This window comes from Lonchura striata, chromosome 1A (assembly GCF_050655825.1).
Source record: "Lonchura striata isolate lonStrDom1 chromosome 1A, ASM5065582v1, whole genome shotgun sequence".
Classification (NCBI taxonomy): domain Eukaryota; kingdom Metazoa; phylum Chordata; class Aves; order Passeriformes; family Estrildidae; genus Lonchura; species Lonchura striata.
The window spans coordinates 48170488-48186303 of record NC_140741.1 but is presented as its reverse complement, the minus strand read 5'-3'; the positions used below and the strand labels follow the sequence as shown (position 1 = coordinate 48186303).

Genomic DNA, 15816 nt, shown 5'->3' with positions numbered 1-15816 from the left:
ATAATTTTCCAAAGTATACCTGTCATACAGGTATTAATAGGCTAAAGGTTTGCAGTCAAAAGAATAAATTATTTTACACTCAAGTTGGAATATACAGGGGCTATCCCAAGTGCCTGTGACTAGAGGTTCCTTTGGATCACCATATCATGGATTTTCCCCAAAGGCCTGCTCCTGAATAACACTCTGTGACACAGTAACAGGTAATACTCAGGCCAACTTCAGGTGCAAGCAACATACAATTTGCACCTATCAGGAAAGACATGTAAATACTATGTCTGATATAAACACTATGCCAGACTATGTCTGGCAGGAAAACAGACTATGCTCCAGAAATCTATATACTGAGAAAATATATTTGCCCTATGTAAAACTTCTAACTCTTTCATAATCTTCATAACAAGTCTACAGTTATACAATTAATCACATTTACTCTCCCCTTACTGTACACAGTACTAATCCTATCAGAACATTTTCCTCATGATAAAACTACCCACAACACTTGGGGGACAGACTTCCTCATGTCTCTCTTTTTGAACAGTTCATTTTTTAGTTCTTACATGAGTTTGTAGTCATGTCTACTACTTGCTCACCAATATTTATGGCACTGTCATTAACATATTTTTTGCAATTAGAAATAATAAAAAAATCTGAAACTAGAACATTTTGTCAAATAGTGCAGGAAAGTGTCCTCTGCCATCCACATTTTATTCACCTGTTTGCATAAAATAGCATTTTTTTAATTACAAAGTTTTCAGAGTAAACAATGAAGAAAAGCCCATAATCTTATGCTCTAAGCTATATATCTAATGCACAATAATTATGCCAATACTTAAGATATAATCAACCTCAGCAGTCTACAATATAGTCACCAATGCTCTCTATTAATGCTCTCTGATTCCACATCACAATTAAGCATTTCACCTTAAGGAGATATTGTACCCCTTAACTTTTAAAGGATTGGACAACTTTGAAGAAAAATCTTATAATGTGTCGATTACTACTACTGCATCAGTAGCAAAAAGATGAGCTACAATTGATAGGAAAAAAACTATAAATTGTAAACTTAAAAAATATTATCAGTTCTCAAAAATAAGTTTTGACATGACCAAGCAGGGTGACTGTTTCAACCAAAAACCTTGCTGAGAAATTCCATTTATATAATTACATTTTAAATGCTGCTTATACAAAATCATTAATTTAGAGGGGTGGAATTGAAAATATCTTATTATAAATATAATCACTGACCATTTTAAAATATAATCATCAAAAGAAGTATGAACACTGAAAATAAGAGAAGATTTAAGGTTTGCTTACAGATTTATTGTCATCATTACTAGATGTTGGATCTTTGTAGCTGGAGCCTGGTAATGCTGGAAAATCTTCATTGTGTATTGAAAAGTCCTGGGACTGCTCACTTGCTGGTTTTGTTACCATTCCAACTATCATCAAAATGAAAGCAAGAATAACATTAAATGACTGCTAAGTAAAAAAATTTTCTTCTGTTGATCTTGCTTACTGTCCATTTTCATTACGCACAAGCTGCATAGCGATGACTTAAGAAACAGGTAAAGCAAAATAAAGCATATTCATTCAAAACATCCACACATATTAGACTAAAGCCTCTTATTTAAGTGTGAGCTGAGAAACACTCCGGGTTAAATTCATAGAAACATCCACTGCACCTGTTTCACACATCTAAATAACCAAATAATCTTTACAGGCATTGTTAAAGCTGTATTTAGGTAAATCCACTGATGAAAGATGTACTGCTTTTACACGTATAATACTTTTTTTCTCCATCTCCTAAGTGCATGAAGAATTTTTTTGCATAATCTCTTCAGAAGCAAATATTCTCAATGGACAACCAGCTAACTTGCAGCAGAGTATGTTAACAATTAAATACTTGCCCATGACATAAAAGTGACTTCTACTTTCAGTACTAAAACTGAAAACATTTAGCCTGCAACTCTCAGTGCTCTGATCCTAACTTTAAAAAAAGCAGCCCAGTCACACTGGAACATGGATTCTGACAACTTAACAGGAACTTTTTTTTAATGCCAGTTCAAACCAAACCAAACAAGCCACCACACACGCACCCAAGGGTGATTAGACTTTGCTGAGACATAATACATTGATTTGGTTGCAAAGAACACTGCACTAGAAGAACAGAAGACAGAAGGAAGTCTACGTTGAAGATTCTTAATAGATGGATAGGACTAAAATGGTTCACTAGATGACAATACATGACTTTTTTCAGTGATCTGGAATTAGAGATCAAAGTTCCTTTATTTAAGGAAAAAACCAACATTGAATTAATCTTGTTTCTGCTATTCATCCAGAGTTACGATGAAGTAATTTCTTCCACTGGATGAATAAAATTGATAATGAATTCACTTTAATGGATATTCTTATTCCATCTAAAAGTTATCTGAAGTACAATTTCCTGAATAATTAATTAAGTACGAGGAAAGTAGATAGATCTCTGCTCTGTTTTGAACTTGTCCTTTTCTTGTCCACAACCAAGTGTTCTCTGCATTTTGTGCTGAAAGGTAACATCCACAGTTTTTCACATTTTCATTTTTTGACTGTTTCTACCTCCATACACATTTGCTGCACTAAGCAGATGCTCAGAGTAGCTCTTTAGAGAACTTTATTTCCTGGTTTATCATGCAGTCATGCAAACAGCTATGCTAGCAACAAATGGGGAAATGGTGTAAGCAAAAGAACAATTACAGGTATTTTTATGTTGCAGTACTGTTTAATACTGAATTCAAGCTCCGTGCTGGAAGTACATCTGTGTGGATCTCCCGCCTATCTTCTACCAATTTTTCACATACTGTCTTCTTTTTCCAGAGCTGGAACTAGATTGTCTTTAAGGTTCCTTCCAACCCAAGCCATTCTGTGTTGAACAAAATCTTACATAAGCCTCAAGCTGTATTAAGTCTCCACTCATGCTTGGTTCCGAGTGTCTTTACCTGGGGAAGTCACTTTTTTCCTCGTGTTTAAAAATTCAGTTTAACTTGTTTAACTCTTTCTTATCAGCTATCTTATGCAGAGGGCCCTGGTTATGCCAAATCCACGAGGCTACTTTTTCTTGATAATGTGGTATCTCTTTTGTCCAATTAAAGTTGGCGCTATCTCTGAAAAACACTAGTGTTTTATAGTTAGAAAACACTAGGTTATTTCTGGTTCAAAATTTGACAAGTGTCACAAAAGTTTAACTTATGGTTATAAAAGCAACTTTTCACAAGAGCCGATGCAACATGCGTAACAAAATACTAAAGCAGTAACAAAAAGAAAGTTTTGTGCCTCACGCTAAGCTTACCTGAATTTTTTCAAGACCCAAATAGTAAGATTTGTATCCACCTAAAGGTTTTTCCTTTTATTATTTTTTAACCTGTATAGCAAGAATTATATGACACATACTTGGAATCTGAGTGATAATAATTGATGCTTACAGGTTATTTTTTGAAATCAGATGTTCATCATAAGGGTCACACCGAACAGTACAACAGCAAATACTATCAAATAAACAGGAAAAGTTTACAGTATGTTTACAGCTCAGGACCTTTTACACAGTAACACCTCTACTAATAATACACTATTCCTGCAGTTTGCTACTCGGACATCAACAGCTCTTGTATATATGTAATTTGAATAAAACCTATTAACTAAGAAATTTCTAGAGTGAGCAGCCTCAGAGCAATCATACCATACAAACCAAATTCCCCAACAATCCCTACTGACAGTAAAACTAAAAGAAACACATTCTAATACCTATGAAAGGGACTCTCCAATCACAGGATCAATTATTCATTTTAAAAAATGAGTCTTATCATCTCACCTATGGCATTTTTGAAAATACTCTCTATTGTCTAATGAACAGCAACAGGTGAATCAAGCAAATTTCATTTCATTCAAAGAGCTTTCAAAAGTATGGTCTTACCATAGGGTGCCCTTCCAGCTAAAGGGTTTATTAATGGAGTTGGATTGCCACTTCCTTCCCTTCTGTTTCTGTCTGCTAGTGCTGGAAAATCTGAGAGGTCCAGTCCTGTCACATTTTCACTTCCATCTATAATAAAAACAGATATTTTTAACTCTGTTATGTATTTTTTTTCAAAGACTTCATTGTGAGCAAGATAAATGTAGGACATATTTTCTTTCAAGTTGATCTTTTTTCTCATTCTCTAATTATTGCATATAACTACAGACTTTTTGTTACAAAAATACCCTGAAGAGCATCAGTATGTTTGAAGTTTGCCTTCAAACAACAGTCAATACCATTTAGTAATGGTACTGACTCCTCCTCTACTCCTCTTGAATTAGTCTGTACATATAAAATACAGACAAATTACCAAAACTTCAGTTCAGAAAAGGTATTTAAATTTGTTTTAAATTTGAAGAATTATCAAGAAGAAATTTGAGAGAATAACCCATATTAGCAGCAGCAGCATCAAAGAGTTCTACTGTCCTTAGATAAGGCAAGATAAAGCTGAAGCAGCTGAAAAGCCAATGCAGTGCAAGTTACATGGGAACACTTTTTGATTTGCAGCCAGAAATGCTACATAGGTGAGGCCAGAGCTGGAGTTCTATAAAAATGTCACAATGTCCTAGGGAATTCCCAAACCATTCAACTCTTGTGACATCACCAGCACCTCAGGTTGCTTCATATACACAGCCACATAGAGAAACAAAAGCACATATGAACCCAAAGCATTTATGGACGAAGATAGTTTCCCCTCTCTAGTTCATTAAGTTCAGGTGAAGAAGTAATTCCCAGAGAAAAATCATAACTTAAACAACTGACTGAAAGGATCAGATGATAAACCAGCTGTTCAAAAGGAGTTTGATATAAAAAAAAATGCTTCCCCACTACTTTTACATACCTAATGTTTTCCTAGAATATGGATAAATCTTCTCCAATACCCTTTTCAAGTTCAAGAGATGTTTTGCATTCCTAACTGATTACGTATAATCTATAGGCAAGTGACGTACAGCAAATATATTACAGAACTACTTGCACTTTGTATTCAAAAGTATTACAATCCATTGCTATAAAGTAGTACCAGTTACCTAGCACTGCTTTTGGAGCAGCATTTCTACGGAACATCTGAAAATTGTTAGAAAGTTGCACTGCAACAGAACAAAGGATTATTAATTAGACTTATTAAAAAAAAAATCTACTGTAGTTTAAGCTCAACATTAAAGAGAGTAAACTCACCTGTTCCATTAAAAATGTTACTTGATAAGGAGTTATTCATTCCAAATGCCTGATTTCTGTTCATCCCAAATCCAGACATACTGTGAAAAAAATCCAGGAAGTCAGACAAAAGAATATAGATACTTTGTATTTCTAGTGGAAGATATTAAAGGGAGAAAAAAATTGAAATTATTTCAAGTCTAAGCAACCCATATTAGCCTCAACTTGTTTTTTAATTATTTTCTGAAAACATTGAGCACCAGCATCAGGCACTGCTCAATCAGGTCAACTGGAATGACTTCAAAATAGCTTAGTTTTTTAATAGCCATTGTGTATTAAGACATCTCTCAACAAACAATTTATGACTAACATGATCATTACTCAATAATATAATATACAAAAATGAAGCAACATTAAATGCAGTAATTAAAAATCAGGCTGCAATCCATTCATTGGCAGGTGGGAAGCTGGATCAAGAAAATGACCATGTTTGTCTTTATAAGCTGAACAGTTATGGTATGCAATCATGACCATGTACACACGGCATTACTGTGAGCAGAGGGATGGTCTCTGTCATACAAGGACACGAGCTAAAATTTCATATAGTCAAGCAAAAAAGGCTTGAAAACATCTAAGTATCATAGAGAACTACTGTGGTTGCACAGCTTCACAAATAATCACTTTCATCCTGTGGGAATCAGATGTTGAGAAGCCCAAAGGTAGGCCCTCAGGTGACTGAAATTCTGAATGTTTGAGCTGTGAGAAATCACAACATCCACTTCTCCCTGCAACAGAATAGAAGCTGGTATTTTGGAAGTTTCCATAAATAAAAATATGAAAAGGGTTCCCTAGTGGAAATTTTACCTATGCAAAATTTCTACAGTTACAAAGCTGAAGCATTTAACTCTAAATTTGAAATACCTTGAAATGCTTCATGTTCAAAAACCTAACCTAAACTATTCAGAAAACACTTCTTGAAAGTTCCATAATTGATGAACCTGACAAGCAAATGCCGTAAGTTCTTTTCCCCAAGAGTAATTTCCAAATTTTGTTAAACACCTTAATTAGCCATTGGATACGTACTACTACTATACTTCCACAGGTTAATAAACTGTGGAATAAGAGCCAGTCATTGTTTCGGAGATATCTCCTTCTGAATTTGTAAAATTTGTAGCTTATTGAAAGTAAGAAATGCAAATAATAAAAGATGAGCATTTTAATTCAAAAGTTCCTACACACAGGTATTTAATTATCTACCCTACAGCTAAGTAATTAATTACCTACTTAAACAAGTACTTTGTATACATGTATCAATATTCAGTATCGTTGTCCTCTACACAGTTAAGTACATTACTATTTCATCTGGTTGTGATCTCAAATTTCAAAAATACTTTAAAATATAGTATTTTTTAAAATTATCAGCTCTGCTTGCCACTAGACAGGATAGAAAAGGAAAATTCTGTGTAATCAGAAGCAAGATACAAAGTCTTTTCACACTCCAAGACCACAAACAGCTATTAAGGGATCATTATTTGCTGTGCTTGAGAACAGTATCTGTATGCCTATATCAATGTGAAGCGACAAAACTAATCAGATAATTGTAACGCTCGTCTTCACTTTCCTTTAGCTATTAGGTAAAATACTAGATGGGGTTAAAGGTGGCACCTGGCCACTACGAGCTTGTTTATGATCTGTCTAATTGTCACTCCTCTAAGGAAGGGTCTGAAGGAAGGAAAAGGACTTAACTGGGAGCAGAGATCAGGAGGTAATGGAACCACGTATCAAAAGCAGACAGCCATATTAAGCTGTGACTACACACATTAAATAATTAGAACTAAGACAGTGTTTACTACAATTTTATCATTATGAATGAAGCATGAACACAGCACTTAACACACTTAAAGCCTAATGATTTGTGATGTTAGTATCCTGCTCAGAGTTAGAAAGAGAAGAAGCTATTGAGAAACTTTTGGCAACCAAATGAGCACTAAGTCCTTAAACAAATGGCAAGCCACTATTTTCTGCATCATTCCAGAATTTAAAGTAGTTAAATATCAGATCCTTACTGTGTCTGAATCAGTTTACTTCCCTTGCAGAATAACTAGCATGTTTTTAAATTTTGCCTTACTTCTTCCCAAAGTCCTAGATGAACAATTTTAAAACAGATGCATATGCTGAAAATTCAAGGTATGTTTCAAAAATAAACTTGGAAATACATGAGAAACATCACATACTTTAAAGCGGATGCAGCAGAAATTCAACAGTCATGAAGAGAACTTAGCTTAAAGGTGTCAAAGACCTTACAAGAATATTACAATGAGCTTCAAAGTTTATTGCCAGACATGAGTAGATGACACAGGTTTCAAGATTTATTCTAATGGATAAAAATTACATTTCCAGAGCAGCATGTATATGGCTGTACAGGGATGGTCCAATTAAAGCGCCTTACCTGTTCACAGTAAAAGGTTGTCGAGAGGGTTGCTGCTTTGGCATACATATTATGCTTGGAGAGCTTCTGTTAGGGCTGCCTAACCCTGAACTGCTCATGCTGTTTGTCCTGCTGGGAATTCCAATGCCCTGACCAACCTGGGAGTGGTTCATCATATTCCTAGGATTCATAGGCAATATCCCCCTGAAAAAGAAAAACCATCCACACAGATGAATCTGTACAACAGTATTTGGCTACTCATTTAGATTACTAACGCAGGATGGACTCCAAGCTGTTGCACCTTAATTTGTGCTTAGCGACCAAACACTGAGTTTGGATTATTCTCTATAATTAACGCAGTTCTGGATTTCTTCAGAACTACCAAATGACCCATTACATGCTAATCAAGTCCTTCATCAGGTTTAGAAAAATACTTAAGTATTATACATATGAAAAGGTGTTACAGCTCTTTTCTAAAGAGCACTTCAGATCTACTACCTTTATATTCTCATGCAGTGTATGACATCATAGCAAAATTTTAACTATTACATCAAATAACCACCTCTTACATTCTGAAGCAGAACATGCCAGCAATTTGTTCTTTACATACAAAAATAAAATACTGTGTTACAGTAAACCCTTACTTTTTAATGGTATTATTTCCCTAACATAGGAAGTGATCCATAAACCTACTTTTTTTTTTTTTTAATTTATCAGACTGTAAAGTATGAGGCAAAATATGCAGAACACTTAACAAGAGCTCTGCAGAAAGACACAATGGCAGAAATATCGGCTATTGATAAATACCTGCTCGGAGATGGAGGCGTGTGAAGTGACATTGTTGGTACCCCTGTTGTTGGCGTTACGTGGCTCGGTAACTGAGTGCCTTGTGATAAGCTGCGATTTAACTGAGGGGTATTGTTGCTCATTCCCCTCATTGGAAGGCCTAGTGCACCTATTGAAAAAAGATTCAGAGGGGTGGAGATACAGAGCAATCAGCAACAAGGTCTTCTCCATCAGGTAGAGATGGAAACAATTTATGCTGACAATGTACAAAAAAAAGTGTAAAGACTGAAGGAAAGTGCAGTGTAAAAATTAAGTCCTTGTTTGGATAGAAGAAACTCAACTATCAAATTTATCCTCATATCTGTTTAACTTTGGAAAAGCTCTTTAAGAAATTTCTCTGAAGTCACTTAGAAAATTTTGTTTCCTTTGACATACATAGTATACATGAAGGATTGAATTTTGAGATTTTCAATAAGGACATGAAAATCTACAGTTATCTCAAAAGAAAGCAGCATTTTAGGAAAATCAATAACTGCACTCAAGAAATATGCTTTTGAATATGCACTCAAGAAATAATACTTTTGAATAAATAAGTAGGTATTTGACCAGTATTTAGAACACTGATTTATCTTGCTAAAAATTAAGCAAATCTCTGATAAAAAAAGAAAGTGATGGATCTTTAATTAATAATAACACTGTTTCTAGGACAACAAAAGCAACATTTTAGGCCAATTCTCTCTTTACAGTTCAAGTTGCTTCTTTATGGCAACAGTACTCCAATGTCTGTGGTAAGTTTGACCTTATCAGAAAAGAAAGCAAGCAGAATTTTAACAGCGTTCTATTAGCATTTAGAAACAGAGAATGGTTATAACCATGTGATCAGAAGTATTTTCTACACAAACAATTGTGTGTGACGGAATAAACCAAGCTTTTCAGTGAGGTAAAAAAATTAAATTACTTCAACTGAGAACAGCTGGAAATCAGTTACTGTCCTCTTTCAAAATGTCAAAAAACTTTATTAAGTTTTTCATCATTCTCACATCACTTTTCTGTGTTTAAGAAGTTTCAGAATTATGTTCAAAGACAAGAAAAAGTCATTTAGTGCAACATGGCAATAATAACAAACTCTGCATATAAAAAATGACGGCTGTGACAGTTCCTATTGCTTTGGCATAAATGCTGCTGGGGCAGACTGACAGAACTCAAAATGTTATCTTGCAGACCAAACAAAAGAAAATTCTGATGGATCAGCACTCTCCCATGGTAGAACACCTCAGCAGAAGAGCTGAATATGCCAATGTATAACGTGGTTAAATATTAAGAATGCAAAGAACAGACACAGCATATGCTCAAATTATTATCACAGACAAGGTCTGAAGAAATCTCCCAGTCACTGAGCTTTTACACTATAAGAGCTGTAGTCTGTGTCCTACCCTACAATTTGCAAATCCAGGGAGTTTGCAGTAAAATTCAAGTGTGTAACACTCAGATTTATCTCTATACATTCAGATTAAGTGGTAGTGTGATTTGCTATAACAAGCATCCTAACATTTCATTAAAAGTTGATTACATTGAAGTGTTCACTGTAAATATTTTGGCAATTTGCTGCATCAGAATAATTTCAATGAGCATAAATATGTATTATAAATAATATTTCATGTTGATTAACAATTACATGGGATTTTAAAAATAAAACTGTAAAGAAAAAATACATACACTTCCAAACTAGATACAGCACACCAAAAAACACAATTAGGATATTCAACCTAATTTTGTGCAAGCACTTGTTTTAGCAAAGCCACTTTTAGACTAATGGTTATTTCTTCTCATTGGCTTTCATTAAAGTAGATTTTTTTTTTACTGATGAGGGCTGTTATAGGGAAGTAGAACCATATTGCTGGCAAGGAAGGGCAGTTGAAATACTCACTGTAAGAAGAAAAAAAAACCCAAAACCCTTTTTTCTTACACTTTCTTTTCCCAGTTTTCTCACTGAGATGAGACCTATATGGGTTATGTTGAAGGCAGACTAATGAAATGGCCAATTTCCTTTCTACTTGTCAAATTTAGGTTACATTAATGCTGTAATATGACATCTTGCTTAATGACTGACCAATCATTAAAAGTGCATAGGCACTATCAGTTTTGTTTTTCCCAAAGAGTATTTTAATCATAACTATGACTTCAACAAAAAAGTTTCTTGCCCCTTTTTCTCAAGATCTCATAGAAACTGACATCTGATATTTACTTTCAAGGTTGTAGGTATGTATGTCTACATGTTACAGAGATTACATCCTGGGCACAGCAACCAACTGAATGAAAAAACAAGCTGATAAAAACAACACCTTAAAAAATAAACAACAAATAACTGTGATAAACAAAATGAATAAACGACTTTGGTATCTATATACAGTAAAGTCTGAAAGGTTCAACAGTGCCAGAATCAGCACCTAAAATAACCAAACACAACTCTCAGACTGGCTAGAAACTGCTCATATAAATCTCAAGTAGCATAATAAAATAGCAGTTTATATTACAGAGTCAATGTTCAACAACCATTGAGATAGGAAAAAAAAAACTTGTAAAAAACCAATGCCAACAAAAAACAAACAAAGAAAAAAAGCCACACCTAAACACCACTGTATTTTTCAAACCATTTGAAGAAAGCCAAAAGAAGTTGGGAAGGCCATGCATCTAGCAAGCAAAGCTTTGCGTTTGTCTAGATAAAGTCCAGTCTCTCTAAAAGTACTCTGAAGGGTACACTTTTTCTTGGAATCTGAGTTAGATGCACTCAGTAAGACAGCAGAAACATTTAAAAGCATACAGTGACACAGGAGAGATGACATTCATAAGCAGTTTTACTTGTGAAAGTGTATCTCAGATATTCTGAGTCACTGCCTGAGTGCAACTCTCAGTTACCACAAGGCTCAATTCTCAATGCTGGCCCTAAGTGAGGTGGTTCTTAAGTCAGCATTACCCCGTGACTGTCGCTCTATAGCTCTTCTATTGCAACAGTGTCCATGAGTGGCAGACACATGACATCGCCAGGGAAAGAAAAAATACAGTGATGCAGAAAGCAATAATCTTAATGGCACAGCTCTTTGTCAAATGCAAGTTGCCAAACAGGTACACAAGATGTACTGTGCTCACACAGAGCATGGAAGTACCAGTTATATTTAAGGTATAATTTCCTTCTATTCCTTACATAGTTTTCTGAAATAGGCTCATTTTGGCTCAGCCTTCTTTATGATTTCCTTCAGAGAGTCTGTTAAATCATAGAAAAATTTTTTACAGTATGATTGTGTTTGAATATTTAGCAGTTATAAAGTGACAATATGACATTTTGCACACTAAACAGTGCAAAAATGCATACTAAGCAAAGCAAAAATGTATCTTAAAATAACTGTACATAAGGAGACATAGTCACCAGAAAACAAAGCCATCTGCATGTTCCAGATTATCAAACGGTAATCTATTTAGCATAAAATAAACATATTATTAATAAAAAGAATTCTTACTTTGTTGCCCGTATAAACTTGCCCCAAACTGAGACAGCTGACCTGATGTTGATGGTGATGCCAGCATCTAAAACGTAAGAATAAGAGGTTATTAAAGACAAAGCTATTGTGCTATCTTGCTCTGGAAGTTGTCAACACCGTGTTATGCCAAGAAAACCAAAACAATTGAAAACTCATTCAAAGTCATGAAAAATTTTAGAAACTCCCCAAAATATCTGTACATTAACACGTGTAGCAGTATATTACACATCAATAAAAATGCATGACTATCTATATAAACACAGATTTTACTTGCAACAAAGAGCACAGAAGATTTAAAGCTTTCAGGTTTTCTACCCTTGCAGCCAGAAGACCCATCATTACAGAAGAAAAAAAACACTTATTTACTTAAATCAGAGGTCCTTTTCCTTTGCAAAACATGTCTCACACAACCAGATCCTTTCCTGTTCATCAGAAGAGAGTTTCATACTATCATTTACAATATGATTAGATAGGTAGCAACAGGTATATACCAACACGAACTTCAGGTAAGATTCTAATGTTAAAATTATAATATATTGCCGTAAGAGCTGGCTTCATGCTTGTACACAGATATAATAGGACCTACAAATGTCAGAAGCAATATTTCCTGCTCTACCATGACCACTTTAGAGAAGTCATGTATTACCAAGAAAGAAGGCAACTAATGTAGGCACTTGCTATCAGATTTCCAGCCACTGTTTTAAGAGGAAAAGAATAAATAGTTCTCCATGCTTCTGAAGAAATATAAAGCATTAATAACTTTGAGAAACGGGACATAGAACATAAACACTTGGAAAAAAACCCTTTGTAATCTTAAGGGAAGTTAAATATTGGAACATCCATCTCTGTTTTTGTTGATCATCACCAACACTAGGATATAGCTGATTGTCCCCCTGGAGCAAGAAGAGTTTTTATCTGACCTAATCCGTCCATCCACAACAGAACATGTTACTTCTACTTAGTAACACATGGGCAAATAGCTGCTTGTTTAGTGAATTAATCTAGACTTAGACTAAATTTTAGGATGGTTTCAAGGAAAGAAATGTCTGAATTCTTAGACATAAGGCTTTCTGGGGTTTCAGCTTGAGAGTAAAGAATTCAAATCAAAATAACTTTACTGTGGTAAATTAAAAATGGCTTAGTTGATATCATCTAGGCAGATGTAAAATTCAAACAAACCTTATAAGCTGAATGTGCTAATTGTCTATACTGGGGCCAAATCCAGATGGTAGAAATGAGAAAGAAGACAGATCTTCTTTCTTAGTGAAGAACTTACTGTGAACAGAAACCCACTTTAAGTAACACCCAGTGGATTCAGCTCAGCATTCATACAACCAGGTTCACAGGCCATATCTGCATCAGCAAGTGATGCAGCCAGAGGGAAATACATTTGTGAAAAGATAAGTTGGCTCTGGGGGCCTACCAGCTGCTGTATGCTTTCCTAAACTAAAACACTTGATGCCATAGACTAGATGTCCATTAGTGAGTGGCACATGTCTGATTCAGTGCTGCAGCATATCTTCCAACCACTCTTCATTCGGGAGGATTAAAATTCACTCACAATAATATTGCTCTGCAACACAAACCAGATCATGCTGAAGCAGAGACACTTGGGAGGCAAGATTTCAAAAGCACACTTCCCCCCACCCCAAGCTAGCAAACTGATGTTCATTAAACACTGATAAAACAAGCTGACAGTAGTTTTTAAGAAAGGAAAGAAAGTAAAATGATGAGGTTAAAAAAAACAACATTCAAGTTTGACAAGTTGCAAGGAACACCTAGAACAAGTTGACAGCCTAGAACATGTTGCAAGGTGTGGAAAATTGTAATTCTGTGGGAAAAAATGAGAGGCAGAAAGTCATAAGACACCTTCTGAGACAATGATAAAGGCACGCAAGGTCAAAAATAAAAGCCAGTACAACAGACAATGCGCTAGAAACATCACTCAAAAAGTACTACCAGCTTTGGGACAGATAAGCAAAACAGTTAAGTCAAAAAGGAATATCCCATAAGCACATCTGCTCAGGGAATTAAAAAATTGCTGTGGTGGCATGTGATGTAATAAGCAGAAAATGGTACAGACCTCAGCATAAAGTCTTCTATTTATAATGTTAATTTGGAGTAAAAAACCCCAATAACTAGAAAACCTCTAAGAGGCAATAATTTACTTTAAAGAGAGAAAAAAGAATCCTACCTATTGTACAATGAGTACTACTTGATTTTTAAAATTCAATTAAAAGCAGTAGCAAATAATATTTATTGAACACTGCTTATTAGAAAGATTTTCTTTTGAAACATTGCAAAGTAGGTTACATCTATTGTGCCACTTACTTTTACATAAAAAGTTAATGCAAAATGACTTGTAGAGAAACCTTTATAGAAAATCATAATAAAGGCCAAGTGTTGAATTCAGTAACTCTGATAATTTAATGTCATAACATACTTAAAACATCCAAGTTAAAAAGCCTCAAGAAAAAAAAAAAAATCAATAAAAAATCCAGTGGATCTGTTCCAGGCAAATTAAATGCAGCATTTCTCAAACTTTATGGACCAGGAATATTCTGTATGGATACCTAATTTATTTAATCTCTACTTTGTTAAACATATTTTTCTGTCATATCTAAGTAATACAGTTTAAAATTGTCTTGGTTTTTTATTTCCATACAATTCAGATCAGCAACAAATTCAGCAAAACCTTAACCTCTATTACTGGAACTTTGACTTTCATTCAAAGTCTCTGAGTCACTATGACAGTCTACTCAAGCTTGGTCCAGCAAAGATAATGAAGATTCAAGATTAATGGTATTAGTAGTACTAAAACAATTTCTTCTGGCATTTTGCAATCATTATTACATCTGACTGGGCTACTTGCTACACAATACAGAAAATAAAACAACTCTCCAAGAGCATACTTGCAACTCTGACTGGAAGTCACTTGAATTTCTTTTTGACTGCAACAGCCAAAAGTCATAACCTTAATGAAAACCAAAGCACACTAAGCCTTAAGGTGACTAAAGCCTTTTCCAGTTGCTAATACTTATTAAACTTTACCCAATTATGTAAGAATCTTAGGGAAAAGCAATTCAGAATTATAGTTGTCACAACCTAAATCTATTTGGTAGTGGTTAACAGCCACTAAACTCAGCATGGGACTTCTGCTTCTATTCCAAAGTTGTAATACTGAACTAGGTAGATTTTTTTTTTTCCAACTAGCTTTCCCTATGTTGTTTTTAAGAGACAGAGGAGGCCTACAACTTATCCCATGGGAACAGGGGTCCTACTGAGCATAAACGACCTTGTGTAACATGGAGGCTGCACTTTATTTTGCCAGGATACAGGAAAGACCAACACTCAGTACTGGCAGGCTGAGAGACTTGAGTTCATGACACTCAAGACATGGACATAATTTTACTCCGAAGTCTCAAACAGAGACAGTGCAATTTTGATCATAGAAGATTATGCATCTTAACTCAAACCAAGTGATGATCCAAGCAGATGACCCCATTTTGCTGGACTGGTTCACACAAAGAATCAACAAGCTGCAATGGGATATCAGATAATTTCTAATCCCTAGTGCTGAGAGATTAAAAAAATAAACAAACCTGCTTTTATTACTCTTGATCAGTTTACTGCAGTTTGACAGTGTCAACAAATCCAAAAAAAAATAAAACCAGCACCAAGAAATGTTTACATTTGTCAGAACTGTGAAGAAAGCCCTGCACCTTACAACCCCCTCGGGAGAGTGCAGAAGATATGCTGCAGTCTTACTGCGAGCAGAGGGGTGGTGGGAGGAAGTCCAGCAGCAGCGATGGCTGAACAGGCTCCTGCCTCCCTGTGCACTGCAGCATCTCACCTCCTCCCAGCAA

General features: G+C 35.1%; 1 protein-coding gene across 3 annotated transcripts in view; it reads right to left on the bottom strand.

Moving 5' to 3' along the window:
* Positions 1-15816, bottom strand: part of CNOT2 (CCR4-NOT transcription complex subunit 2) — an 82604-nt gene that overhangs the window by 9537 nt on the left and 57251 nt on the right. For all 3 annotated transcript variants that reach the window (XM_085569828.1, XM_021528960.3, XM_085569827.1), the window contains exons 3-8: positions 11930-11996; positions 8436-8583; positions 7650-7832; positions 5222-5301; positions 3947-4072; positions 1315-1439 (exon numbers count right to left, since the gene is read on the bottom strand). In XM_085569828.1, the coding sequence (XP_085425954.1) occupies positions 1315-1439; positions 3947-4072; positions 5222-5301; positions 7650-7832; positions 8436-8583; positions 11930-11996 (729 nt within the window). The remainder of the gene's footprint in view (positions 1-1314; positions 1440-3946; positions 4073-5221; positions 5302-7649; positions 7833-8435; positions 8584-11929; positions 11997-15816) is intronic.